The sequence below is a fragment of the Erpetoichthys calabaricus genome, chromosome 9 (assembly GCF_900747795.2).
Source record: "Erpetoichthys calabaricus chromosome 9, fErpCal1.3, whole genome shotgun sequence".
NCBI lineage: Eukaryota > Metazoa > Chordata > Cladistia > Polypteriformes > Polypteridae > Erpetoichthys > Erpetoichthys calabaricus.
Window position 1 is genome coordinate 39,832,418 of NC_041402.2, and position 23,194 is coordinate 39,855,611.

Consider the following 23,194-nt stretch of genomic DNA (forward strand, 5'->3'; position numbering starts at 1 on the left):
TTGTATAAAAATCGGGAGTGGTATCCCCTAGACTTTCTCGTATACTCAGACATGGGGATGGATATTTGATGAGTAAACCGACAATGATTATATTTTTATATTATGTTCATTAAAGAACCATCACCAACAAATCAAATCAAATTAATAATATATTGAACAATTGTTATAAAAATAAAGTTGAATAAATCGGACTCTGCAGCTGCATGTATAAAAGGTAATGTACCTCTTCTGGTTAACAGAAATAGCCCAAAACTTGATAGAAATCTACGTTTTGTACCTAATGCTTGTATGCAATACTCAAGTTATCGTGTTTGCATACACACACAAACACAGATAGACACACAGACATATTCTAAAAGTGGTATTTTCGGACTCAGGGAAGTCTAAACTGTCGAGATTCATCAAAATCTCAAAACTGAATTTTTGGAGGATTCCAATACTTTCCTTATACTTCATATATGAGAAAGTCAGGGAGGTCTAAAATGTTGAGATTTGTCAAAATCTCGACATCAGAGCTTTAGACGATTATAATACTTTCCCTATACTTCATATACGAGAAAGTAAAAATGTAAATTATATAATAACTATGAGCCGTCCCTAATCCTACTCTATTCTGTTTCTCTTCTCAGTGTTCTTCTGTGGCACTTCCAAGCTTTAATCCTATAAATTGAAAAACCCTGAAATCAATAGATGGAAAGATTTTGTTAACGTATTAGATGACCCTGCACTACCTTCACTGTAGAATGCCCAGGAGAAGGTGGGAAGCCAGTTGGCCAAGGTCTCCAAGGTATGTCTGACTTTGTCTTTGACTTTTTTAGTATAACTAACCATAGACCCTCAGAGGTTCACTTTCTCATACGATTGGAGTTTTTGTTTTCCTCTCTTTAATTGTCAACTGTCCATAGTTTAATAATGGACATATATTGTTAGGTTCTATATATGTTAAACATTTTGGAACTGCTTTTTCTTCCTGTGTCTTTATGTGTATGCATTATGTTATGAGTAATTGCATGTACATGTAAACGTGTTACAGTACCCTGAGGTTTCACTCAGTGAAGAATGCTATACTAAAATCAAATATCAGAGTAAATTCGGCTTGCTCTGAAATGAGCCTTGATTTACTGGCTTGTAAAGGGGAATTTCTTTCCTTCTACAGTTATAAATGCTACGACTTCTTACCCAATGCTCTGATCCTTAGAGTTTTTTTACCCCCATGTCATAAGCACTACACAAAAAACAGGCATTATGAACATCTGCTTCTTCATCAGTGCTATTAACCCAAGCACCAAACTTTATCATAAGGTAATATTGGAGCATTTCTGGATATGATTCAAACGTAACCCAGAGGTCCATAAATTTGTATAATGCTGGCAAAAGTTTGATTGACTGCTGCTGTGCATGCCCACTGTTCATGGCACTTATATAAGAAGATGTGTCATTAAAGGGCTGCTGGCGAAACCTGATTTCACCCACACACCATGGCTTGATAAAAAAAAATGAAAGCAAATACAGGCATTCACATCAGCAGTTATTTATTTGTATTTCCTCCTTCAAGGTACAGACAGGTGTTTAGTTGGCAGCAATGGTTTCGTCAACCCAGGACCGGAGCTCAGTCACACGGGCATATACTCCAGGTGTATTTGGAGAGCATGTGCCACTGCCCCAGGACACAATGCCCACAAGGGTCCAAGCATTATTCTTCTGGCACACCAGAGGACCACCAGAGTCACCCTAAAACAAAAGGATTAAAACCAGAGGTCACTCATCAGATGCAGAATCAACAGCACTTCAACCCAGAATTCTGCTGAAGAATATACAGACACAGAAAAGTGAAACAAAATGAAGACAGGCAACTTTATACTAATTATTTAACACCAAGGAACACCCAAATGGAGGAAGTTGAATTGATGTGGGTGAACAAATTAGGATTGTGGTTCTGTTGGCTCTTGCTAAACTGAAATAGCAAGGATGATCATGGCTTGTTCATGCTGGTAGTTACAGCATGGGATTGGAGTCTGGGTTTTTAAAAATAATGGGATACCTGCAGATTCTGATGTTGGTGTTGATTATGGTTAGCTATACTGTAAGCACAATCACAGAGCTCTTTAGAAATATATATTCTTTATGCTGTTTATCTGGTATGAACTGAGGATGTATGGAGTAAAGTGGAACGTCTTGTAGTGTCACTGTTTCTGGCTCGAGAATGAGTGGTTATTTATTGTATGTGATGGCACTGGCATCTGCACAAGTGTTTGGCCTGGTGATGGCTTTTTTGACACTTGTTAGTTGTATCACCCCACATAAGCAGTACCAACACAGCTCATAGAACTTCCACTTGGGACACACTTGTTGGAACAAAAGCAAGTTTCTGCACTTGCTGGAAGTGGACTTGTCATGTTCATACCTACTCAAACATGGTGTCTTTTAGAATGATTTTATTCCTACTGCTGGAGATGACATAAGCAGCATTACTAGTATTGAGGTTGGTCAATTAGCAGCTCTTTTTACTTTAAACATAATCAGAAAAGTCTTTAGAATTATATTCTTAAATGGAAATGCCTACATTTTCGCATGTAACCCTACTACTATTACTAGTGCTACAATTGTATTTTGTATTCAGTCAAATATAGCGCCTTTTATAGAAACTTTCATCTCAGGGTGCTTTACAAAGTAAATGAAAATACAATAATATTGACATTTCCTGTTGTGTTTCTGCTTTAAGTGCACATCACTTGCACTTTTATTGCAGCACTTGGCAAGTGTTGTAATATTCTTAGTTGCATAAGAAAATGTAGTTGTAGCTCTACAGGGATGTGGCAGTGAGGATAAATGAGGCCTGTTCAGAAATAGTGCAGGCCATGAATTTTCTTTAGCTTCTTTCTTAATGGATCTTTTCAACATGGCAAGGTAATTGGGGACCCAACAATGATTGGCAGATTGAGGAGCAGAGTGGGTGTACAGAAACTGTGCTCAGGTTACCACAAGATCACTCAGTATGGCCATTCTATTTTAAGAAGCAATATTCTGGATTGTGGAATGCTGGGTTGGATTTGATAAATGTTTTGGGGGGGTTGAGTTTTTGTAATGTTGTGAAGAAGGCTTATAGCAGATTAGCTTGGAGTATTTTATGAGGGGTTCTACAAGAGTATGGGCTTCCAGGGCCTTTGCTGGATGGTGTTTTGAACACTAGGAAAAGGCAAGTGACCAAGAGTGGAGGTTACGAAAGTAACCATGAATGGGAGGGATCAAAACAAGACAGGCAATTCATTGTTTTAAAGTGGCAGAAGGCAGGGTAACAAAACAGCAAAATTCCAAATAAAACTTGTAATTAACCTACTCATTGCAAAAGGTCCTCATGCTAAATCGCTTCTCTTTCCCCTATCTACTGCTAACATTTGCTTCTGAAATTAATCAAATTCTTGGATCCACAGGGATGGTTGCCACACTACATGATTTCTGCTTCACATGACTGGCCATGAGCATGCAACCACAAGCAACATGGCTTCACAAAATGGTAATATGGCACAAAAACCATCAAAAATGGCACAGAGTTGACATAATTGTTAAAGTGATAAAATAAACACTGAGAAAAACATGTCCAAATATTTTTCAAAAAAGCTAACTTGGCTCCTGATGTGTGAAAAAGAAGATCAGTCACAGCATTTGAAGCATTAGGTTTGTGTTTGCAATCATAGCGTTATATGCAGACTCTTAGAGGTGGGTGTGGGACTCCATAAAAGATACATATCATCTCGTTTGTAATCAACAGAAGTTGGGACGCCTGTGCAGATTGTTTTCTTCAATTTGCAAGTCTTAATTTACACTAATTGCTGTAGAACATCGGTAGGCTATAACCTATTAATTGCTCCCTGAAGAAGGATACATTTGCAATATTCTGAATGTTTTTTCAGTTTTTTGTAACCTAAACTTTAAATTTAAGCCTCTGGCAGTTTATTGCATACCTTTTTATCATTTTAGGCCATTCATTGCATTTCAAATGATTACATTTGAAGAAAAACTGTAAAATGGAGGTGTTCTAAAAGTTATAACCAGTAGTGTAAATTTGATTGAGGGGATTGTAAAATTGATCAACTTACAGTATAGTGCTCTTGAGCCATACATTTCTGGTAAAGAAGTGGTTAACTCAATCTGGTCTAACTACATCCCCGTTTCTCACCTTATGGGTGCATGTGGTAGAAACGAGAAGTGATAGGCTCACTCTCTTCAACCACATAGAGAAGAAGGACCTCAGAATGTCACCTCTAATGCTTCAGACAGTGCACTTGGAGAAAAAAACAAGGCAGATCCAGGATAAACTAGAGGGATTGTGTCAATCAGATGACCTTGGAATCCCCCAGGAGGAACTGAAGAGCATTTCTGAAGATATGGTATTTTGGTCTGACCACCTCAGCCTGTCCTGACAAGGAACCACACAAACATATTTTACTCACCATGCAGGAGGAGGCTCCATCAGCACCAGCACAAACCATGACATCCTTGATTTTGTTACCCCAGTATTTCTGGCATTCGGTGTTGCTCAGGAGAGGCAGTGCCACTTGTTGCAGGAGGGCAGGGGTGTCAGGTGCTAGAAAAAAGTGTGTCATTGTAAATGTAATGTTTGGCCATCACATATGAACAAGGAAGCTAATAAGAGGAGCTTCATACCATTGTACTTGGTCAGGCCCCATCCAGTGGTGACGCACTTCATGCCAGCGGGAAAGACATCAGTCACATCAGCAAGACACACTGGGGACACTCGTGTGCCCAGAACAGCAGGACTGGCAAGTTTCAACAGAGTGATGTCATTTGTAATGGTGATGGAACTGTACTTGGGGTGCTTGAAGACCTGTAATGCATAAGAAAGGAAAGTGATGACATTCCTGGGGTAAAGGTGTGGATGGCGATGTAGGGACAGAAATTGACAGAGATTTTGGAAATGGCATTGTTACTCAAAATCAGAGCCAGTCAATGTCAAATTAGTTAAAACTGATGGAAGTGACACTGTGTCAAACACACTAGCCTCACAGATCCAGCATCCTGGGTTCAAAATCTGTAATGAATGTGGCATATTGGAGATATCTCACTCCCTATACCCAGAAAACAAGTTACAAACAAGTCTTGGATTTAAAACCCTTTATTTTACCAAATTTTCTTCATTGGTTGGTGTTTTTTTTCTATCAAAATAAAAAAAATTCTCCTCCATACCAGGTGGGCTTTGTTTCTACTCTCAACTGTGAGTCACAAGACTGAGCAGCAGAGGCTTTTTAAGATCAGATCTCTGAGTAGTTTCAATACATCAAAGGGCATCCCACAGGCACTTCATGGTTAGAGAAGCCACCTCTCAAGAGCTTCCCCTAGTGGCTTTAGACATTCCCAGCAGCAATGCCAACTCCATCTAAATTTAACATTCAGTCCTGCAGAAGCAGTGCCAGAGGTCTGATGCCACCCACCATACAGGGGAAATACATTGTTCTGGCAGGCAGTCTTTCACTGCCTATCCCTTGTATTGAGTTTTCACTTGGGAAAGGTACCATCAATGGCCCTGGCTGGGTCACCAGTTCATGCACACCTTCCTTAACACCAGGCATTCCCTGCATGGAGTTCTCCATGTGCCTGCATTGTTTTTCTGCATGTAGGTACTCTGGATGTTCTCCCATACCTTTCAAGATTTCCTGATTATTTAACTGGTGATTGTAAATTGCCCCAATATGAGTGTGCGTGAATAGACCCTCAAATGGGCTGGCATCCCATATAGAGTTGGTTCCCACCTTGTCCTGATCCTGCTAGGGTAGTCTCCATTACTTTGAATTGGATTAAGCAGGTTAGGGGGGCTCATTTATACTTCACGCTCAGAACGCGTATGCGCCCGCATCATGGCTGCCACGCCTTCCTAGCGTTCATTTGACGCATACTCTGAGCAGGTGCTCAGAAATTAACGCGACGCATGTGTGAGTTGCAGTACCAGCAAAAAGTCGGGGGGTGCAGTGTGGTAAAAGTTGGAATGTGCCGTCAGAGTCTCTGTTTACTACCTACATGTGACAGAAAGCTGCTCTGAGGATCCTCTGGGATGTTTGATGAATGGTTCTATGTGGCGAAGCAAAATGGCGACATACATTCACATGCCGATATGCATTCATGGTGCTTTTATATTTAAGCGTTGCATATTCCCCATCGTAATGACACGATACATTTTAAAAGTCTCTTATACTATCTTTTGTGCTGTCTTTTTTTTTTTTGCAACTTCACAACAGCAACATAATGTACAGTGCTGTATTTGAGCCACAGAGAAAAAAAATTAAGTACACAGTGAAAGGTGTATTTTGTGATTAAAGTGTAAATTTCGGCTTTAATCTCGAAATGTCCACTCTAACCTCATAGTTTACTTTATCATTAAAGCAGACCGTCGTAAATGTCATCCCAGTTTTTAATCCCAACGAGCTTCTGGGACTTCCTCCTGACCTGACAGCAGCGGCAAACAGCAATAGATCACCACACAGAACACATTAAATGTATGATATTCGAACTCTCTGCAAATTTAGAATCTTTAGATTTATACTTGATATCACTTTCATGATGAAATGCATTAAAATATGTATGTTACATTTTACAGATAAATCATTAATTTTGTTTAAATAATGAATACTGTTAATAATTATACACATGGGGGTGACACGGAGGCAGAGTGGTAGCACTGCTGTCTCGCAGGGAGTCACGTCGCTGGTATTCCCTGCTTGGAGTTTACGTGTTTTCCTGGTGGGTTTTCCAAAGACATGCAGATTTGGTGACACTAAAATGACGCGAGTGTATGTGAGTGCTTGTATTCACCTTGCGATGAGCTGATGCCATGTCTAGGGATTGTTTTTGCTTCGTGCCCAATGCTAGCTGGAATGGGCACATCCCTGGATTGATGGATTTAATCATTAAACATCCTTTTCAGCAATATTGTGGCAAGGTGTCATCGGAATTTAATGGCTGTTCCAAGCAATTCACAACACAGCGAAGCCGAACCTGATCTCACCGTGATAATATCTCGCACTGCCACCTGATGGATTCTTCCAGATTTACGTAAAGTATGTGCGCAAGTATAAACATTAAAACGTTTGTGTAGCAAGAACGTCTGCTGCAGCATGCGTCTCGTGAAGTATAAACCCTGCCTAAGAAGGTTATATTACTGTATGTAAAAACTTTACCATTCCCAAGATGGATTAACTGGATTATGGAGAAAAAAGGAAGTTTTGAAGGAGATTTTCAAACTTATTTTATTGATTTTCATAAAAGCCAACTCTTTGGTAAAAATAACTGCCATGTTTGTCTCTTTTTTGGAATGGGCATTCTAAAATTTAGAAATTTATAGAGGAAGCAGCAGAGATATCCATTCATCCCCTCATTCATTGTGGACTAACTTTTTCATTATTCCACCATGTAACAATCACCTTTCAAATGGAATTAAATGTGACATAGTGTGACAGTGGGTAGGTAAATCCCATTCCAGCAAAAAAGGGCACAAACCAGGAATAAACCCTAAACAAAACATCAGTCCATCACTGGGAATGGTCATGCAGAACCCCACGCACTTTTAGGATTGGCCTTGTGGAGAAACCAGAATAGACTGAGTTCACCCATATCACCTCAAGGTGAACATGCAAACTCCACACTAGCAGCGGAAGCTGAAGCAGCAGGAACAAACCCCTCTGTAATACTTTTTAGATACCCGTAGGTCATACAAGTGGGTCCACCCAGCTTTTTAAACCAGATCATCAAATAATTTGTACCTTTGCAATCCTCATGGTCTGAATGTTCTCTTCAGGTGAGCTGCGATCATGCTCCCCAAGAATGACAAGATGGCTGGTTCTGCAACAAATTAAAAAGATAACATTGACATTTTTTCAATTTGTTTGAGCATTTGCTACCACCAAAAACCAGCTTCCCTGTTGTGGGCAGTTCATAGAAGTCCATTTCCAAGTTAAACTCGAGCTGACAAACAAAGGTAAATTTCTTTCTAGACTGAACTGTTTACATATAAGAATATTTTTCCCCATTTTGTTTCCTGCTGCTACTCTTTGCATTATATAATGCTTGTCTGTTATTAAATTACTAAAAATGAATCCGCTCATGCAGATTTTAAGCTATGCTATGCTGACATCTACTGGTTATTCAACCTTACTATGTTTAAACCTTACTATTAAAACCCTGGCTATTGAAAGTGGCTTATTTTCATTCAGTTGTGTTTCTAAACTTGACCCAGGCTGGCATTCCATCCATAATTACTTCCATTCTTGCATTCAGTGCCACCCCTGCGACCCTAAATTGGTTTAACAATAGATAGATGGATGAATAGATGAATTTCCACTGTGCACACCTGCCTGTGCTCTGCATAAACCTATGAGATACCTGAGACATTCAGGCACTATACTCCTCACTTTCACCAGGTCACCCTCAGTGAACACTCATATAATGAAGGTCTGAGACCCTTAAGTGCTCTCCCTTGGTCACCTTTTCTTCATTTTGTTTTAGTCCTGCCTCCGGGTATAATTTCTTTAACACTTATTCACGTCTACATTTCCGATGTTCTGCCCCTCGCTGAATTCAGTTGAGTTCAGTAGTAGCCTAGCAGCTTAGGAACAAGAATGTATGCCATTTGGATGCCAATTCAGCTCCAGTCTGTAATTCAATGCCATTTAACTTGCCAGCACACTGAGTTTAAAAAGCCTAAATAATTTTAAAATGTTCTCGCTGGTGTAGATCTACATTAAGCTAGACAGAAAAAGTTCACTTAATTTTTGAACACAGAAATAAATATATTGTTCATTTTTAGATTGACATTTTATAAATTTGTCATTGCTGATTTTGGTAGAATTTACATGAAAGAGCTGAGATCCTCAAGTTCAGTCCTAAACGCCCTCTGTTACTGTAAGCTTTCATCTACAGCAGCATCTGCCTTTATTTAGACTCAATCATTAAATACGCAAGTTGTTAGTTCCCAGTTTTGTTTTTTTGTCAATGTAGAAATTAGAAACTGGATATGAGAAATATTTTCAGAATAAAGCAAGAATTTGGATTAGATCAGTAAAAATGGATTCTTTTTGCTTTTTAATATTTATCCGCCCTTTACCATTCTGTGTTGTTGGCACTGGTGTCAGCTCAGTTTGTCATTAACTCTCAGTAGTTAAATTCAATTAAAACAGCAAACTCCAAAGAAAAATGAGCAAAACAGAGCTAAGCACTGAGAGATATACCAAACAATACAGACATTCCTAATAAATGTAAATCTCAAACTACTGCAGTTTTCTGAATACAAAATTATAGACAGAATAATGGCAGCTAATTAAGCAATGAGATCAGTTGTGAAGCTGGTTGGAACAAAATCCTGTATCTACAGGAGGCCCCCAAGACTGTACCTGAGATCCACTGGTCCAGATCAGAGGTTCTCATGTTCATCCTTGGGACCTCTGTAGCTGCAGGTTAATACTTCTTGAAGCTGACCTCCTGCCCTAATAACACAAGCTGTTATATCCCTATTACTATTTTATAATGTCCCTTCAAAAATGAAAAAATTGGGTTTGTCAAAACTGGTATTTAGGAAGCATTAATAAATATTACATTGGGGTAACTTGGAGTTTTCATCCTGAATGAAAGATTTTCATCATCCTCCTGATTTCATGTCCCCTTCTCCATGTGTTCTTCATCCATTATTTATTTATTTATTCATTAGTGTGTCTGACGCTGAAGTAACTGTAGCCTTTCAGCGTTCTTTGACGCTTGCCCTGTGTCTACTGACTGGATTGATTTAACTTTTCTGCTGCACTCCTTGTTGTTTGCCATTATATTAGGGTACAATTGAGGAAGCAAAATCCATTAACAAAAAGATAAGTTAATTGGAAAACAACCAAATATGATTAAGCATTTAAAGTTCAAGGAAAAATACAAATATTTCTAAATTTCTTATAAATGTTAATCTGAAACAACTGTGATCTTCTGAATGCAGAAGGAGAGAAGTGAAAGAAAAAAGAAACAAGACTGGTTAATTAAACAATGCAATCGATTAAAGGTAAAATAACTCCCTGTTTGTGAAACTGTCTAACAAAAACCTGCAGCCACAGCGGACACCCAGGACTGGGACTGAGCTCCTTACAGACTGGAAAGGGCAACAGAAGTGTCTAGTAACAGACCGGGTGGGACATTTGAAAGACCACAATCCACATCCTTTAAATGGTGAGAATGTGAGAAAGAGGCCAGAGACTTTCTTAGGAAATGAATAAATTGGAACCCCGCACAGGTGTTGCTGTGTTGCTTTATTTATTTGTTCAATTAACAAGCCTTTCATCTGAACGATTCTGTGGCAGAGCTACAGAGAGGACTTCAATCCCCAGCAGCCAGCAGGAGTGCATAAAGACCAACTGGAGATTGGCAGGGGCTTTGAAAGAAGTTGGCATTCATACAAAACATTCCAGATGAAGCTGCGTCAGTCCTTGATGGATAGCATTTCAGTTATAAACGTAGTGGAAAGTGACTTTTCTACATAATGCTGGTGCGTTTTTTTGGTGTTGTTGTACTGAACAAACTACCAATACTGGTAAAGTAAATTATTATTACTTTCTTAAATTGCAGCAGTGTGGGCACTGAAAAACCATTTATTGGAATAGTTTTCAGCTTCAGAGGAAAGGCAGATGGGTTTTAAGCAAACACTTTTCTTTTTTTAGGTAGGGCAATGAATTTTGCACTATGCCACTATAATATTCTGTACACATAAAACATCTTAGGGTGGAGTTAGCAGTAAAAAGGTGATATATAAAATTAAGGGTGATTGTCCCCCTTATTTACAACTATTATAAAATCAACCAAATCCGCTGTTTTGAATATTATGTATTTCTATTTCAGCCAAAATCTCTGCTCTCTTTTACTATCTACAAGACAAAGACTGATTCTTTGATTTTCCTGAAAGAAAGTGTGAATTCTTTGCTTCAGCTGTTTAGGATTTTGCCATTATATTAGAGAATGCTCCATATCGTGGGGTCAGGGACTCCTAGTATGAATATATTTTGCTTCTGTTGGGGGGTTTTATACCCTAAGGTATTCGTTGGACTTATTTATTTTTGAAAAATAGCTGTTGTTTTTGTTTTAATTGATGATTTTGGCATTATATCACCACCATGTTGAAGGTGCTGTTGTTGATTCCTGTGGCTAGGACTGTTCTGTAGAGGGTGTGTCCTCAGAGGTTATGACCTGTCAGCCACAAATTGGAGGGATAAAATGTTTTCCAGGGGTATGCTTTCTCATCCAACTACATGGACCACTAAAACTTTCAAAACATTTTGAAAATTTTCTTTGTTTTGTTTCTCTGCTTTTTGACCTTTCTGCAATCTTTCTGACTTCAAATTTGTCCTGCGATTCTTGGCTTTGCTTACTGATAGTTGCTATCCTGGTTCTGACCCTCACTTCAGTTTTTGACTACATCCTTGTCTTCTAGTCCCTTTCCTAAATAACACAGAGGGTTCTCCTCCTTGTAATCCTTCCCACAGAGCACTCACTCAGAATTATATGCAGAGAGATCTAGTCTAATACATCAAAATTTCAATATGAGAAGAAACAAAAGATATCAAAAGTGCAGATGGTGTTTTAAAGCTTACCTGACACTGCAGTGGGCTGCTGTCACCACCCAGTACTCATCAATCAGAGAGCCACCACAGAAGTGGAATCCAGTACTATCCTATAATAATAAGAAATAAAAGTATTCCATCATGTACTGTATATTGTGTGCAAACCTTCAACCATCTCCAGGCCACGTTGAGTAAAAGTTTGTCACAAGTGTTCCACTTATTGGGATGACTTGAAGTTGTGGAATCAATCAACAGGCTTCAAACTGCTAAAAAGCTGTCAGATGTCAAGCTTGGCTGCCGACAGCACCACCTCACGGCACATAGATAGATAGATAGATAGATAGATAGATAGATAGATAGATAGATAGATAGATAGATAGATAGATAGATAGATAGATAGATAGATAGATAGATAGATAGATTAATAATCCTAAAGGGAAATTCACATATAGATACTTTAATAATCCTAAGGGGAAATTCACATACGTAGGATTAGTTACTGACCTGCAGAGAAACTTGCCATGGCCAAGAGCCAGGCACAGCCTCTTCACCGTTGACAATTCGAGCATAACCAGAAATGACAGGAACGATGGATGGACGACCGCAACCTAAAGGAGATCAGGACAATGAAATGTTAAAATTGTAGCAGAGAGAAAAGAAAGTGGATGGACCAAAGGAACAAGAGAGAAAAATGATAGATGAAAGGAAAATGGAGGAGACCATAAAAAAGGAAACATGAAGCAAAATTTCAAGAAACACAGGTCAGGCACCTGATTAGACTTTCAAATGTTAAGTTTAAATTCCTAAAGCAATGATCAAAGCTAAAATTAATCTAAATTATTACTATAAAGTAATGGGGAAACACTGGATGAAAAACAGGACCCAGTTCTTGGAAAGGTGCCAGTCTTTTACAGGTCTCTCATCCTCAAATGCACAGCTGGGCCCACTTATAGTGCCCACTGAATTGTACTTACATGATTTGAGGGACCCATTTGGAAACTGGGAGAATGTACCAACTCCAAACAGAAAATGAATGGGTCAGAAAAATAACGGAGGTCCCTGGAACTCTCCAATAGCAGTGCTCACCATTGTGTCATTTTTCCAGATCTGCCTGTTCATTTTTAGATAACTAAAAGCCAGACATTAACTAGTGCAATTCCACAATTACTGGTAAACTTCGGTTGCAGGTGAACTGGGTATTGAACCAGCATCTTTGTGACAGTCTGAATCTTTGGCCATTGAGCCACACTGATTACCAATTAGAATCAGCCAGATCAAAAGAGTTAGAAAGTGAGCAAAGAAAAATAAGCAGCAAGGCGGACCAAAATAAGTGAAAATGGAGAGGAACAGGAAAATCCAGCAATGGAAAGGCAGACACTCCAATTAAAAAAGCACAGAGTCTACCTCAAAGAGACAGCCTGAGACTGAGGACTGTTGCGTCCGTCACTTGATGTGCTATCTGCTGCACCTTTCCATTGTTTTAGCTCAAATTGTTTTAATCTTTTTTGGGTTTCTTTTTTCCAATCATATACAAAATCCAAATGAAGTGAACTGGGAGAAAGCTGTTGGGGAGCCAAACTGGACATGAGGCCCTTCTATTATCTGGCGAAGGTGCAGCTTTTAAATATCTGAATGCTCAATAAAGACAGAGAAAGAGTAGAAGGAAGATATGCTAGATTAGCTAAAATGAAGTTGAGCAGAAGCTGGAGGAATGGTCCCTCAGCTCCCATCACATAGTTACCGTAGGCGGCTCCAACAAAGGCCAAGCAGGAGAGGATCCAGAGGAAAGCCATGGTATTGTGTGATTCTGCTGTGCCGAGACGTAGCTCCATTTATACTCACACACCGTAGGTGTGTATGTGCCAGAAAGATAAGAGTGTCACCTGGGCACATGCAGGACCTTGGGATCAGGTCAAGAGCCTGAGAACATGACAGATGTTCACCAGTTTTTGTTATTTTGCCTTTCAGGATTGCCAGTGGTCACTTTAAGAGTGATCTGCAATGAAATTCTATAATACCCAGCTCTTGGGAATTTAGAGGTGATAGATTTAAACCTTGACCAGTCTCGACTCATATAGGACCCCATACCCTCTGGAAACAACTTGTTGAAGACCAACACCCATAAATCTTAGAAGCATCAGAGCTCATTTATAACAGGGACAGATTGTCTTAAATTGCATCAGCAGTATGGCAGATGGACTGGCATCAAATTCCATACTTATTTGTCTGTGAACTGTTGGTTATCAGTATGAAATGTGGTGAGGATCAAGTTTGGACCCCATGAGCTCCTAGACTAGTAATCTAATCTGGGAGAAGAAGTGGGTCCTTGCTGAGATGAAAGTCAGGTCTTGGTGTAAACTGGTGACACACTAGAAAAAGATGGCCCATAGGACAAAATGTTGTCTTATTGGGAAAAGTTATGACACAGAGATAGAAAAAAGACTCACAGGGGCTATGGAACCATATTGGGAGGAAAGATGGGTTTCAGGGAACACTGGTGTCATACTTGAAGGAAAAATTGCTTATATGGCATCCTGGCATGTAGCATGTGGCACACAGATAGTGTTTTTCTCATAATAGGAGGGAATGTGCTGGAATCACATACAGAGGGTACTGTTGATGTCACTCCCTATCATTATACAGGATGGAAATCAGGTCAATTAAAAGTGCTGGTGTGGTGGTGGCAGCAAAGACAGCAATGGCTTGTGGGGTACAATGGTGTCAAATCTAAAGGAATAATGGCACATACAGAAAATCAGAGATACAGTGGAAAAAACAGCAAGCATGTTATTTATATAGGAAAGACGTTATGAGAGGAGTACTGTTCAATGAGTATGCAAAAGTGCCAGTTCTCTGCAGGGCACAGTTTTATTGGGTTAATTCAGAATTATCAATACTTCTAGCCCATACTGTCGGAAACTGCAGATTCTGCACAGATAGTGAATGGCCTGGGATTTGAACCCAGTCTCCTAGAGCAGTGAAGCAGCAGCACTAACCATTGTGCTGCCCTAGATAGAATTATGGTGATGGATAGTGTGTGCATTTTACATCAGAGTCATACTAGGAGCTCCCAGGGAGTATTTTAGATCTTATCAAGTGGAACATTTTCTTTTTCCATGTTACACGTGGACTGGGCTTAGAGGAGCCTGTAAAGGAGCCAGTGAAAGGTCAGGCCAGCCTTATCTGCCTTCAGGTGCTCCGTTCTCAAGCACCTGCACTTACAGCTCCCACTTCTCAAGTGGTTTCTGAAGATTAAAATTCAGTTTTTTATTTTTTATTCTCTGATTCTCAAAGCCACTTAATCCAGTTTAGTTGTGGGATGCCAGAACTTCAATCAGCCCTAGTATGAACAAGGCAGGAGCCAACTTGAGACTTGGCACTACTCCATTAGAGGGCCCACTCACCTGAGGCTAATTTAAAATTGGCATTGAACTGAATCTGCAACTTTGTGGAATTTAGGAGAAAAACATATTCCCTCATGGGAAGTACAAGCACACAGACAACAATCAACATAGGGTTCAAAGCAAGGATCCAGGATCTGAGATGAAACAGGACTAACTATTGTGCCACCATAACCTTTTATAGCTAAATCAACTGAACTGGATGAAGTGAAGTGCCACCTGCTGATACAATCCTCTCATCTGTATGTGCCATTTCATCAGTTGCTTTTCCCCAAACTCCTCCTGGGGACTCCCTGTGCTGCCATAAGCCAATGGCACATTACATGACATTATGTCAGAGAGGATGTTAAACTTGACAACTAGGGTGTTCACCTCAATGCCGGAGGATATCAGATTACATGACTAGATATAACAGTGTATGTCAAATAAGACAATTTTACAGCTCAGCATCATATTTCCAAAGTATTGCAAGCACACCCATTTTTCTCACAAATAACAACATGCTGCCTGATGGAGTTGGTGTCCGTGTGAATGCATTCTAGGTACAGTGAGTTCAGCTGCAATCTCTCCTTTTTTTATATTCTGTTGTGGTACATAAAAAACATGACTTCAGGCAGACAAGTCTCTCTTGTGTTTGTCAGGTCCAAAACATCCTTATTCCTTATTCCTCACAGAAGCTTTAGCATTATATGCGTGGTACTTCTAGGTGAGCACTCACAGGTTATCAGATCTCATGTTGTAGACTGGTTCAACTGAGATGCTAGGAATGCTGCAGTGCTTTCACGTGACCTTATTCAGGCCCTGACAACATCAAATAAGTCTGATTTTATCTCTGTAAATCTAGCTGCAAGGAATAGGGAACATGGGTGTTTTTAACCTCACAAACAGAACAGAGGCTCATCTGTCTGATGTTGAGTGTTTTATATACTATGAGGCTAAACTCTTCATTCCTGGAAAGCATTGTACAGCTTTGTCAGGTAGCATGTTATTGGCAGCCAAACAAATGAGTGAGCCCATAATCTTTAGGAAATGTGAAACTGTGCTGGAAAATCTTCAGGTAATCGTGCCATTTGTCATGCCCTGAGATTTCTACTCATGTACTCTAATCTGCTTAAGCAAAAACTTTCAGAAACCGCAGTTGTAAAGAAAGTAGAAGTCATGTAATGTGACACCAGCTCTTTGTTTATACAGTAAGTCATTTCTCTACAATTAGTGGACTGAGCTTTGGGAAAGTGCTCATTAAGAAAGGTGCTATATACTGTAATTTGTACATCAGTAGGGAATAGGTGACAATGCCAAACAAGTTTACAGCATGGCAGATTGATGGTCTTCAATCAAACATGTATGACCACACTTAGAAATGGACACCAGAGTTTTCTTGATTGGCACATCCAAAAAAGCTGTGCCATTGTACTTAATGGCACAAGGCTCTTCTGCCGTCTAATTGTCTGAGCAACACTCACCTATCACCGTATGTAAAGAAGCACGCATGCATTAAATGAGGGTTACTTTGAGATGTGAGGCAGCGTGGTGATGCTGCTGCTTCATGTGCACAGCATCTTGGCTTCAAGTCCCATGTCTGATTATTGTATGTTATGAGTTTGCATGTTCTCCCAGAGGCAGTATGTTTTTTCGCCAGGTGCTCAGATTTTCCTCCCACATTCCCAGAGATTCACATGTTGGGTTAACTGTTAACTCTAAATTGGCCCTTTATGAGTGTGTGCATTAATGGGCTCTGTGATGGATGATGTTACCCAGGGCTGTTGAGAAAGAGTCTGTCCTCCATGATCCTAAATTGACTTAGGTACTGTACATTTTAGAATTTTAAATATTTTAAATAATGATTTTTAACACCTCAGAAAGGTGGCAACCAAATTTTCAACTCCTTGTTTTATAAATATCAATTTTGTGCAGGTGAGGAGATAATACAAAAGCAAAAAATCCAAGAGGCAAATGTTTTCACAACCTCAAAATTTTACTTATTTTAGGAGAATGTGGCTTTGGGGTCAAATTTCATTCCAAAATAATCTGCTGCCCTTTGCTGTCCTTACATCTGATTTGGCATATTTTATGTAATATCCTTCACTATATTTATTGTCATTAGAGAGCAGTCCCAGCAATTTTTTGGCAAATTGCTGTATCATTTATAACTGAGATCTATAGTTGAGTTTTTCGAGGAACTCAAGGAGCAATTCACCAGGGTTGGGGCCTAATGAATCTGCCATGTCAATTTTTCTGTGGGCAATGTCACAAAAATTATTGAGTGAACTACATACAGCGTTACAGCAGCCTAATGTAACAAATACTAGCATTAATGTGAATGAACCAAGAATAAGAGATTAATTCAGTGGTGTATGTAGTAAGTCTGTGACAAGCATAAAGTTTCTCAAAGGCATGTTTGGTTGTTTTGCATGGGTAGCCATTTGAAAAACTTCTGATGTGAGCATCAGTAGGCTTATGTCCTAGTAGCCAAGTTACCCAAACTATTCTATAACATTTCAGTAATTATTTACCACTCTGATGCTGATCTTTCTGATCATAAAATAGGTCATTACGATAGCAATTGATGAGAAGAATTCATAATTAATTTTAGAATTACGATATTTGAGGGTTCCTCTAGGGTGCCTCTTTCTCTTGCATGATTTGGCTCAAAAACTAATCAGCACATCATCATCTCACAACAGGCTTAAGTTTCGTGTTTGGTATTTTTCTATCCAGCCATTTTAGCTCTAGACCGTCCTCAATGAACTGTCATACACACAAACACAAACCCATCATTGAGATATCAATGTTTTCGGGATCAAGGGACCCTAAAACGCTGAGATCCATCGAAAACCGGAGATCGAACTTTTTGACGAATCTAAAGCTTTTGCTCCTCCCCATAGATGATAGGTTATGGTGGGGGAGAGCACAAAGCAAAACTGTCAGTTTTAAAAGCAAAAGGGATGACGACCAATTACCAAAGCTGCTGTGCTCATCATGACTCTAAGTTAGGCAAAAAAGGTTGTCTATCCATACAATTAGGAGTGGAGTAAAAGATGGATATGAGTTGTTGTGGATGGGCGTGCTCTTGCCAGGCCAGGATGCCTCCACGCCGGAAGAAGCAGGGGAGGAGATATGGCCAGAACATTACCTCCCCTGGAACGCCAGTTGGCAGCTTCCCTGGATGACAGTGGTGTCTCGGACTCCCACAGGGCTCCATGGGAGTTGAAGTTCAATACAGCCCTGTTGGGGTCCGTGGGCACCGCTAGGGGATGCTGCAGCAGATGCTAAGTCCTGGAGCACAACACTTCCACCACACCCAGAAGTGCCACTGGAAGTCCATCATCTGAGCTCCTGGAGTATTTCCGGGTGCCTTATAGAAGGGGCCATCAGACACTACTCGGTGAGCCAAAGTCGGGAGGACGGAGATGAAGCTTGCCAGGGAAGAGTGGAGGGGAAAGGAAAGGAAAGAAAAAGAGAGTGTTGTGCTTGCCGGAACTGTGTCTTACTTGTGGGGAACGGGGAAGGCATTTCCCACAAGGGAAAAAGAAAAATAAAATCTGTGTGCTTGGACATGTGCCTCCTGCGTCTGTCTGTGTCGGGTTGGGGTGGTTGGAACGCCCTCTGTTGGCCACAGAGTTTAAACACAAGCACACATACAAAGTGTAACAAGCCCAAGATGGGAGTCAGAGACACCACACACACAAGTGTGCTAATTCAGCTCTTAAGTTAATGGCCAAATTAACTGTTTCAGTAAGTCATTCAATTGCATAATATCACAGAGTCCAAAAAAATATGTTATTGTCCAATTCCTGAAAAGCTCTTGCCAGAAAACAGTGGAAAAACTGATACAGTTCTTCTGGAAAGATCACCATTACTTTAGATAGATACGGCCCTCCACGTCTGTATGGTCAGCAGACAAGCAGAGGCAGAACAGAGTCTTCTTGAAGGAACATATGGAGAAACTACAGACTGGAGATACTGAGGAGCAGAACAATGCAGAGACGACAGTAGGTCTAGATGAGAGTTTATGAATTTGACCGTGAATGATAGAAAAAGGGTGACATCTTCAAGAGCAATGCTTAGAGACATATCAAAAGGCAAGTACAACATATCTGACTTTGGAAGGTTAAGTTTAAGGTAATGAACATTCAACCATGATGAAATGGCAGAGAGACAGCTGAAGAATGAAACCGTTCAGTTGTAAGAGTGAAATGAGAGAAGAATCTGTTCATCATCAGCATTGAGATGGTAGAAGCAACCATGACAAGAAATAACATTGCCTAAGGAGAGGATGTAGAGAGAAAAGAGAAATGGAACCAACAGTGATCTTTGAGACACATTTGTGGAGAGTTTTCTTTGTAAAGACAAGGAGCTAGAACAGGGGACACAAAAGGATTGGTCAGAAACATAGGACTTGAACAAGTACAACGCAGAACCATGGATTCTGAGTTTATCTGGAGTTTATTCTGAGTTTAGAGGCAGGAAAAACAGATCTAAGAGCATTTGTAACTGAGAGCAGTACAGTCTTGGTAGAGTGACCCTTGTGTAGTTCAGACTAAAGAGAATCTAGAAGATTGTTTTTAGAGAGAAAAGAGGAGAGTTACACTATAAATAATATATATATATATAAATAATATATAATTATTAATATAATGCTATCTATATTAATTCTCTTAATGTCTGTCTGTCTCTCTCTGTACATATACATATACCTCTACCTATTGCTATACAGTGTAGCAGATAAGGCTTTTGTCCACCTCTTGAACCCTCAGGTACCACTCGCAACACCAGATGAAAGTACAATTCTTTTTTATTTTGTACTCATGTGCACAAAGCACCTTCCACTCCACACTACTCATATACACAATAAACTCTCAACAATACTCTTTCCTCCTCGCCCAGACACTTCGCCACCCTACCTCCCAGCTCAGCTCAATGTCTGGGCTTTCCCACAGTCCTTTTATACACCCTGACCCGGAGGTGTTCCTGCCCAACAGCCCACAGTTCCTTATTCCTTCCGGGTCAGGGTAAACAGTCCTTTTCTTCACCCCGGGAGCACGTCGTTTCTTCCTGTCATGTGACCATGACATACTCCCGGGTTATAGGGCACATAAGAGCCCACGAGACCCCCTACAGCGACTCCCAGTGGCCTCCAAGGTATCCAGCAGGGCTGTGTGTAGAAACTACAAAGTCCATGAGGCTCTGCTGGAACTTGGGGCATGTTCGTGCTGTCCGGAGAGCTCCTCCTGGCGGCCTGGGGGTGAGGGCCGGAATAAGAAGCCGGCAATCCACAACAACATATACATATACATATTGTGAACAGTAGGCAGTGCCACCAAGGCCCCAATCCCCAGACACACAACATCCAGCACAACTCCAGGTTCAAAATGAAGGATTTTTAATCCACCCATCTCATATATAACAATGATCACAGCCAATATACAGTCACTCAAGTGCTCTCTCCCTCTCTTCTCTCTCTCATTCTCTCCTCCAGTGAGTGTTGCCCGCTGCCACCTGACTCTTACTCATTAAAATGAGGCAGCAGGCTTTCTTTTAATCTTGACCTGGGAATTGCTTCTGGTCTCTTTTCCCAGTCGTTTGGAGCACTTCCAGGTTGTGCAGGAACTAGGGCAGTCCTCTCCTGACGGCATCCTCTGGCGGCCCCTCAAAGACCCGGACAGAGTTACATTTTTGGACTATTTCCCATACAACCCTGCAGATGTCCTAATCCGGTTTAGCCCTGAGGAGCAGTACAACCTATTATGTTGGGGGATGACCTGCTCCTGGTAAGCCCATTCTTCCGGTCCTTCCACTATGGCCCCCTGGCCATGGATGAAACCTTCTGTTATCCTGGCCAGCATGCATGTCCTGGCTTCTGGGCACCCACAATATACATATGGTGGCCCACTATTCTGTGTTTTAGTCCCTTGTCTTTATCTGCATGCAGTTTCCACATTCTGCCTTTGTCTTAGTGGATTTTACTCCTGATATTCGAGTTTTTCTCCCACATGTTCAAAGGCAATTTTAAAGTGGCCCTGTTTGTGTGTAAACGTGAGCTTGTTCGTGAGTGGGTTCTGTGATGGATTAGTGTCCTGCCCAGGACTGCGTGTTGATGAGCTCTGGTCCTCTCGTGACCCACTAAACTGGCCACCAAATCTGCTTACCTTTGACAATGCGCTGACATAAGCTCCAAAAGACCTTTGATTAACCTGTTCACCTCCCACACCTCAGAGCAACATGAAACTTGCGAAGAGAGAGGACAGACTCAGAAATATTGAGAAAGATAAAGACAGAAAATATGAAACAACAGTTGCAGCCAAAGTATATTTTCAGTTTCTTTGATGTTTCATTTTTTTCAGATTATGATTACAACCACAACATGAGTTGCTCTTTCTAGAGACATCACAGCTCAAGCACTCTCATCCTTTCCTTTACTTCAAGAACCTGTTCATGCTTTTAACTGGGAATTCTTATTTTGAAACGTTTTTTCTTCTCCACTTAAATTTGTGTTATACAACACAAAAATTACTTTTACCCTTTGCTAAGAAAAGATGGTTTATAAAAACATACCAGGAGGCTCTGAATGTCCAGATTTCTTTTTGATCAAACTTGCACTGAATTTTGCAAAAATTAAGTAAATCTCACTAGCAGAGATTACTTCTGTCAGAATTCGCATCAGCCTTCTCAACATCATTATTTATAATTGCAATTAATTTTTAAAAATTGCATTACTAAAATAAAAACTCTGGATAATATGGTGCCACAGACGTTTGTGCTGCTGACAAATGGATCCAGCATTCTGGTTTTGAATTTTATTGTCTGTTTGGAGTTAAATATTCTGTTTTAGTCAGTCAGTCAGTAATTTTCCAACCCACTATATCCTACCTACAGGGTCACGTGGGTCTGCTGGAGCCAATCCCAGCCAGCACAGGGCACAAGGCAGGAACAAACCCTGGGCAGGGCACCAGCCCACCCCAGGGCATATTCTGTTTTAATCTGTGTGAATTTTTCTCTGGATCCATTGTTTTTTTACATCCCCAGAAACAGGTAGTACTGAATTGACACCATTGTCAGTAAGTGGAGGTGTGTGAGTTTGTCTGCCCTGTGGTGCCTTGGCACCCCAGACACTCTCCTGCCTTGTATCCAGTGCTGGTAGGATAGGCTCCCCAAGAACCCTGGTCTGTACAGTAGATGCATGTATTGAAGGTAAAGGCAGACTTCACAAAATGACAATAAAGAAATTTACTGGAGCTTTGGTGCCATCACCTGTTCTCCTTCAGTAGTGCAGGTATCAAGCAATTGAAGGCTCCTAAAGTACAGAATGTAGTACTGGGGTGTTGTACCGCATTAGCCATTATGAATGTGGTGAGAAGTCAAGCAAAATGACACCTTTTATTGGCTAACTAAAAAGGCAAGAAGAAGGGGCCTGAGTTGTCTCAAAAGCTTGCATATTGTAATCTTTTTAGTACTAGGGTGTTGTACCGTGTTAGCCATTATGAATGTAGAGAAAAGCCAAGCAAAATGACACCTTTTATTGGCTAACTAAAAAGACTGCATTTTTAGTTAGCCAATAAAAGGTGTAATCTTTTCAGTTAGCCAATAAAATGTGTCATTTTGCTTGCCTTCTCACTAAAGTACAGAGATTGCAAAGTAATTCCCGTTGCTGATTCTCAGAGAGTGATTAATATCAAATCATCCTAAAGCTGGGGTGTCGGACACCAGGCCTGGAGGGCCGCAGTGGCAGCAGGTTTTCATTCTAACCCTTTTCCTAATCAGCGAGCAGGTTTCACTGCTAATTAACTTCTTTTCCCTTCATTTTAATAGCCATTTCTTCATTAAATGACAGCCAAACAGAAATGAGATGTGAAGCAAGCCAACAGATGACCAGCTAAATTGGGGCTTCAAACTCCAACCAATTTCTTAATGAGAAGCCAATTCTTGCTGTTATTTAAACCCGTTATTTAATTCCACGACTTGTTGCTACTCTCATTCTGCCACAGCAGACATTTCCACAACTGTTGGTTTTCTGTTTTTACTAAGAACTCTGTCATAATGTTTTGGTGACCTGAGAGATCAGCCTTACTGAGACCTTCACCTTTGTTTATTTTCAGATACTGTGTGATGGGCACAGGTGAGCTGGTCATGTGGCAACTTGTTTTGTGTCTCATTATTATTTGGCTGCTAATTAATGAAAAACAAACAACTAAGGGA

The 23,194-nt window shown here is 40.4% G+C and overlaps 1 protein-coding gene across 1 annotated transcript; it reads right to left on the minus strand.

Moving 5' to 3' along the window:
- Nucleotides 1-1,515: 1,515 nt before the first annotated feature.
- Nucleotides 1,516-13,421, minus strand: LOC114657127 (chymotrypsin A-like). Its single transcript, XM_028808882.2, has 7 exons — nt 13,339-13,421; nt 12,102-12,205; nt 11,628-11,707; nt 7,773-7,851; nt 4,666-4,846; nt 4,452-4,585; nt 1,516-1,731 (listed from the first exon to the last, which is right to left on the minus strand). Exons 1-7 carry the CDS (start codon nt 13,388-13,390, stop codon nt 1,570-1,572), a joined length of 792 nt encoding a protein of 263 aa, XP_028664715.1. The 5' UTR covers nt 13,391-13,421; the 3' UTR covers nt 1,516-1,569.
- Nucleotides 13,422-23,194: the final 9,773 nt, after the last annotated feature.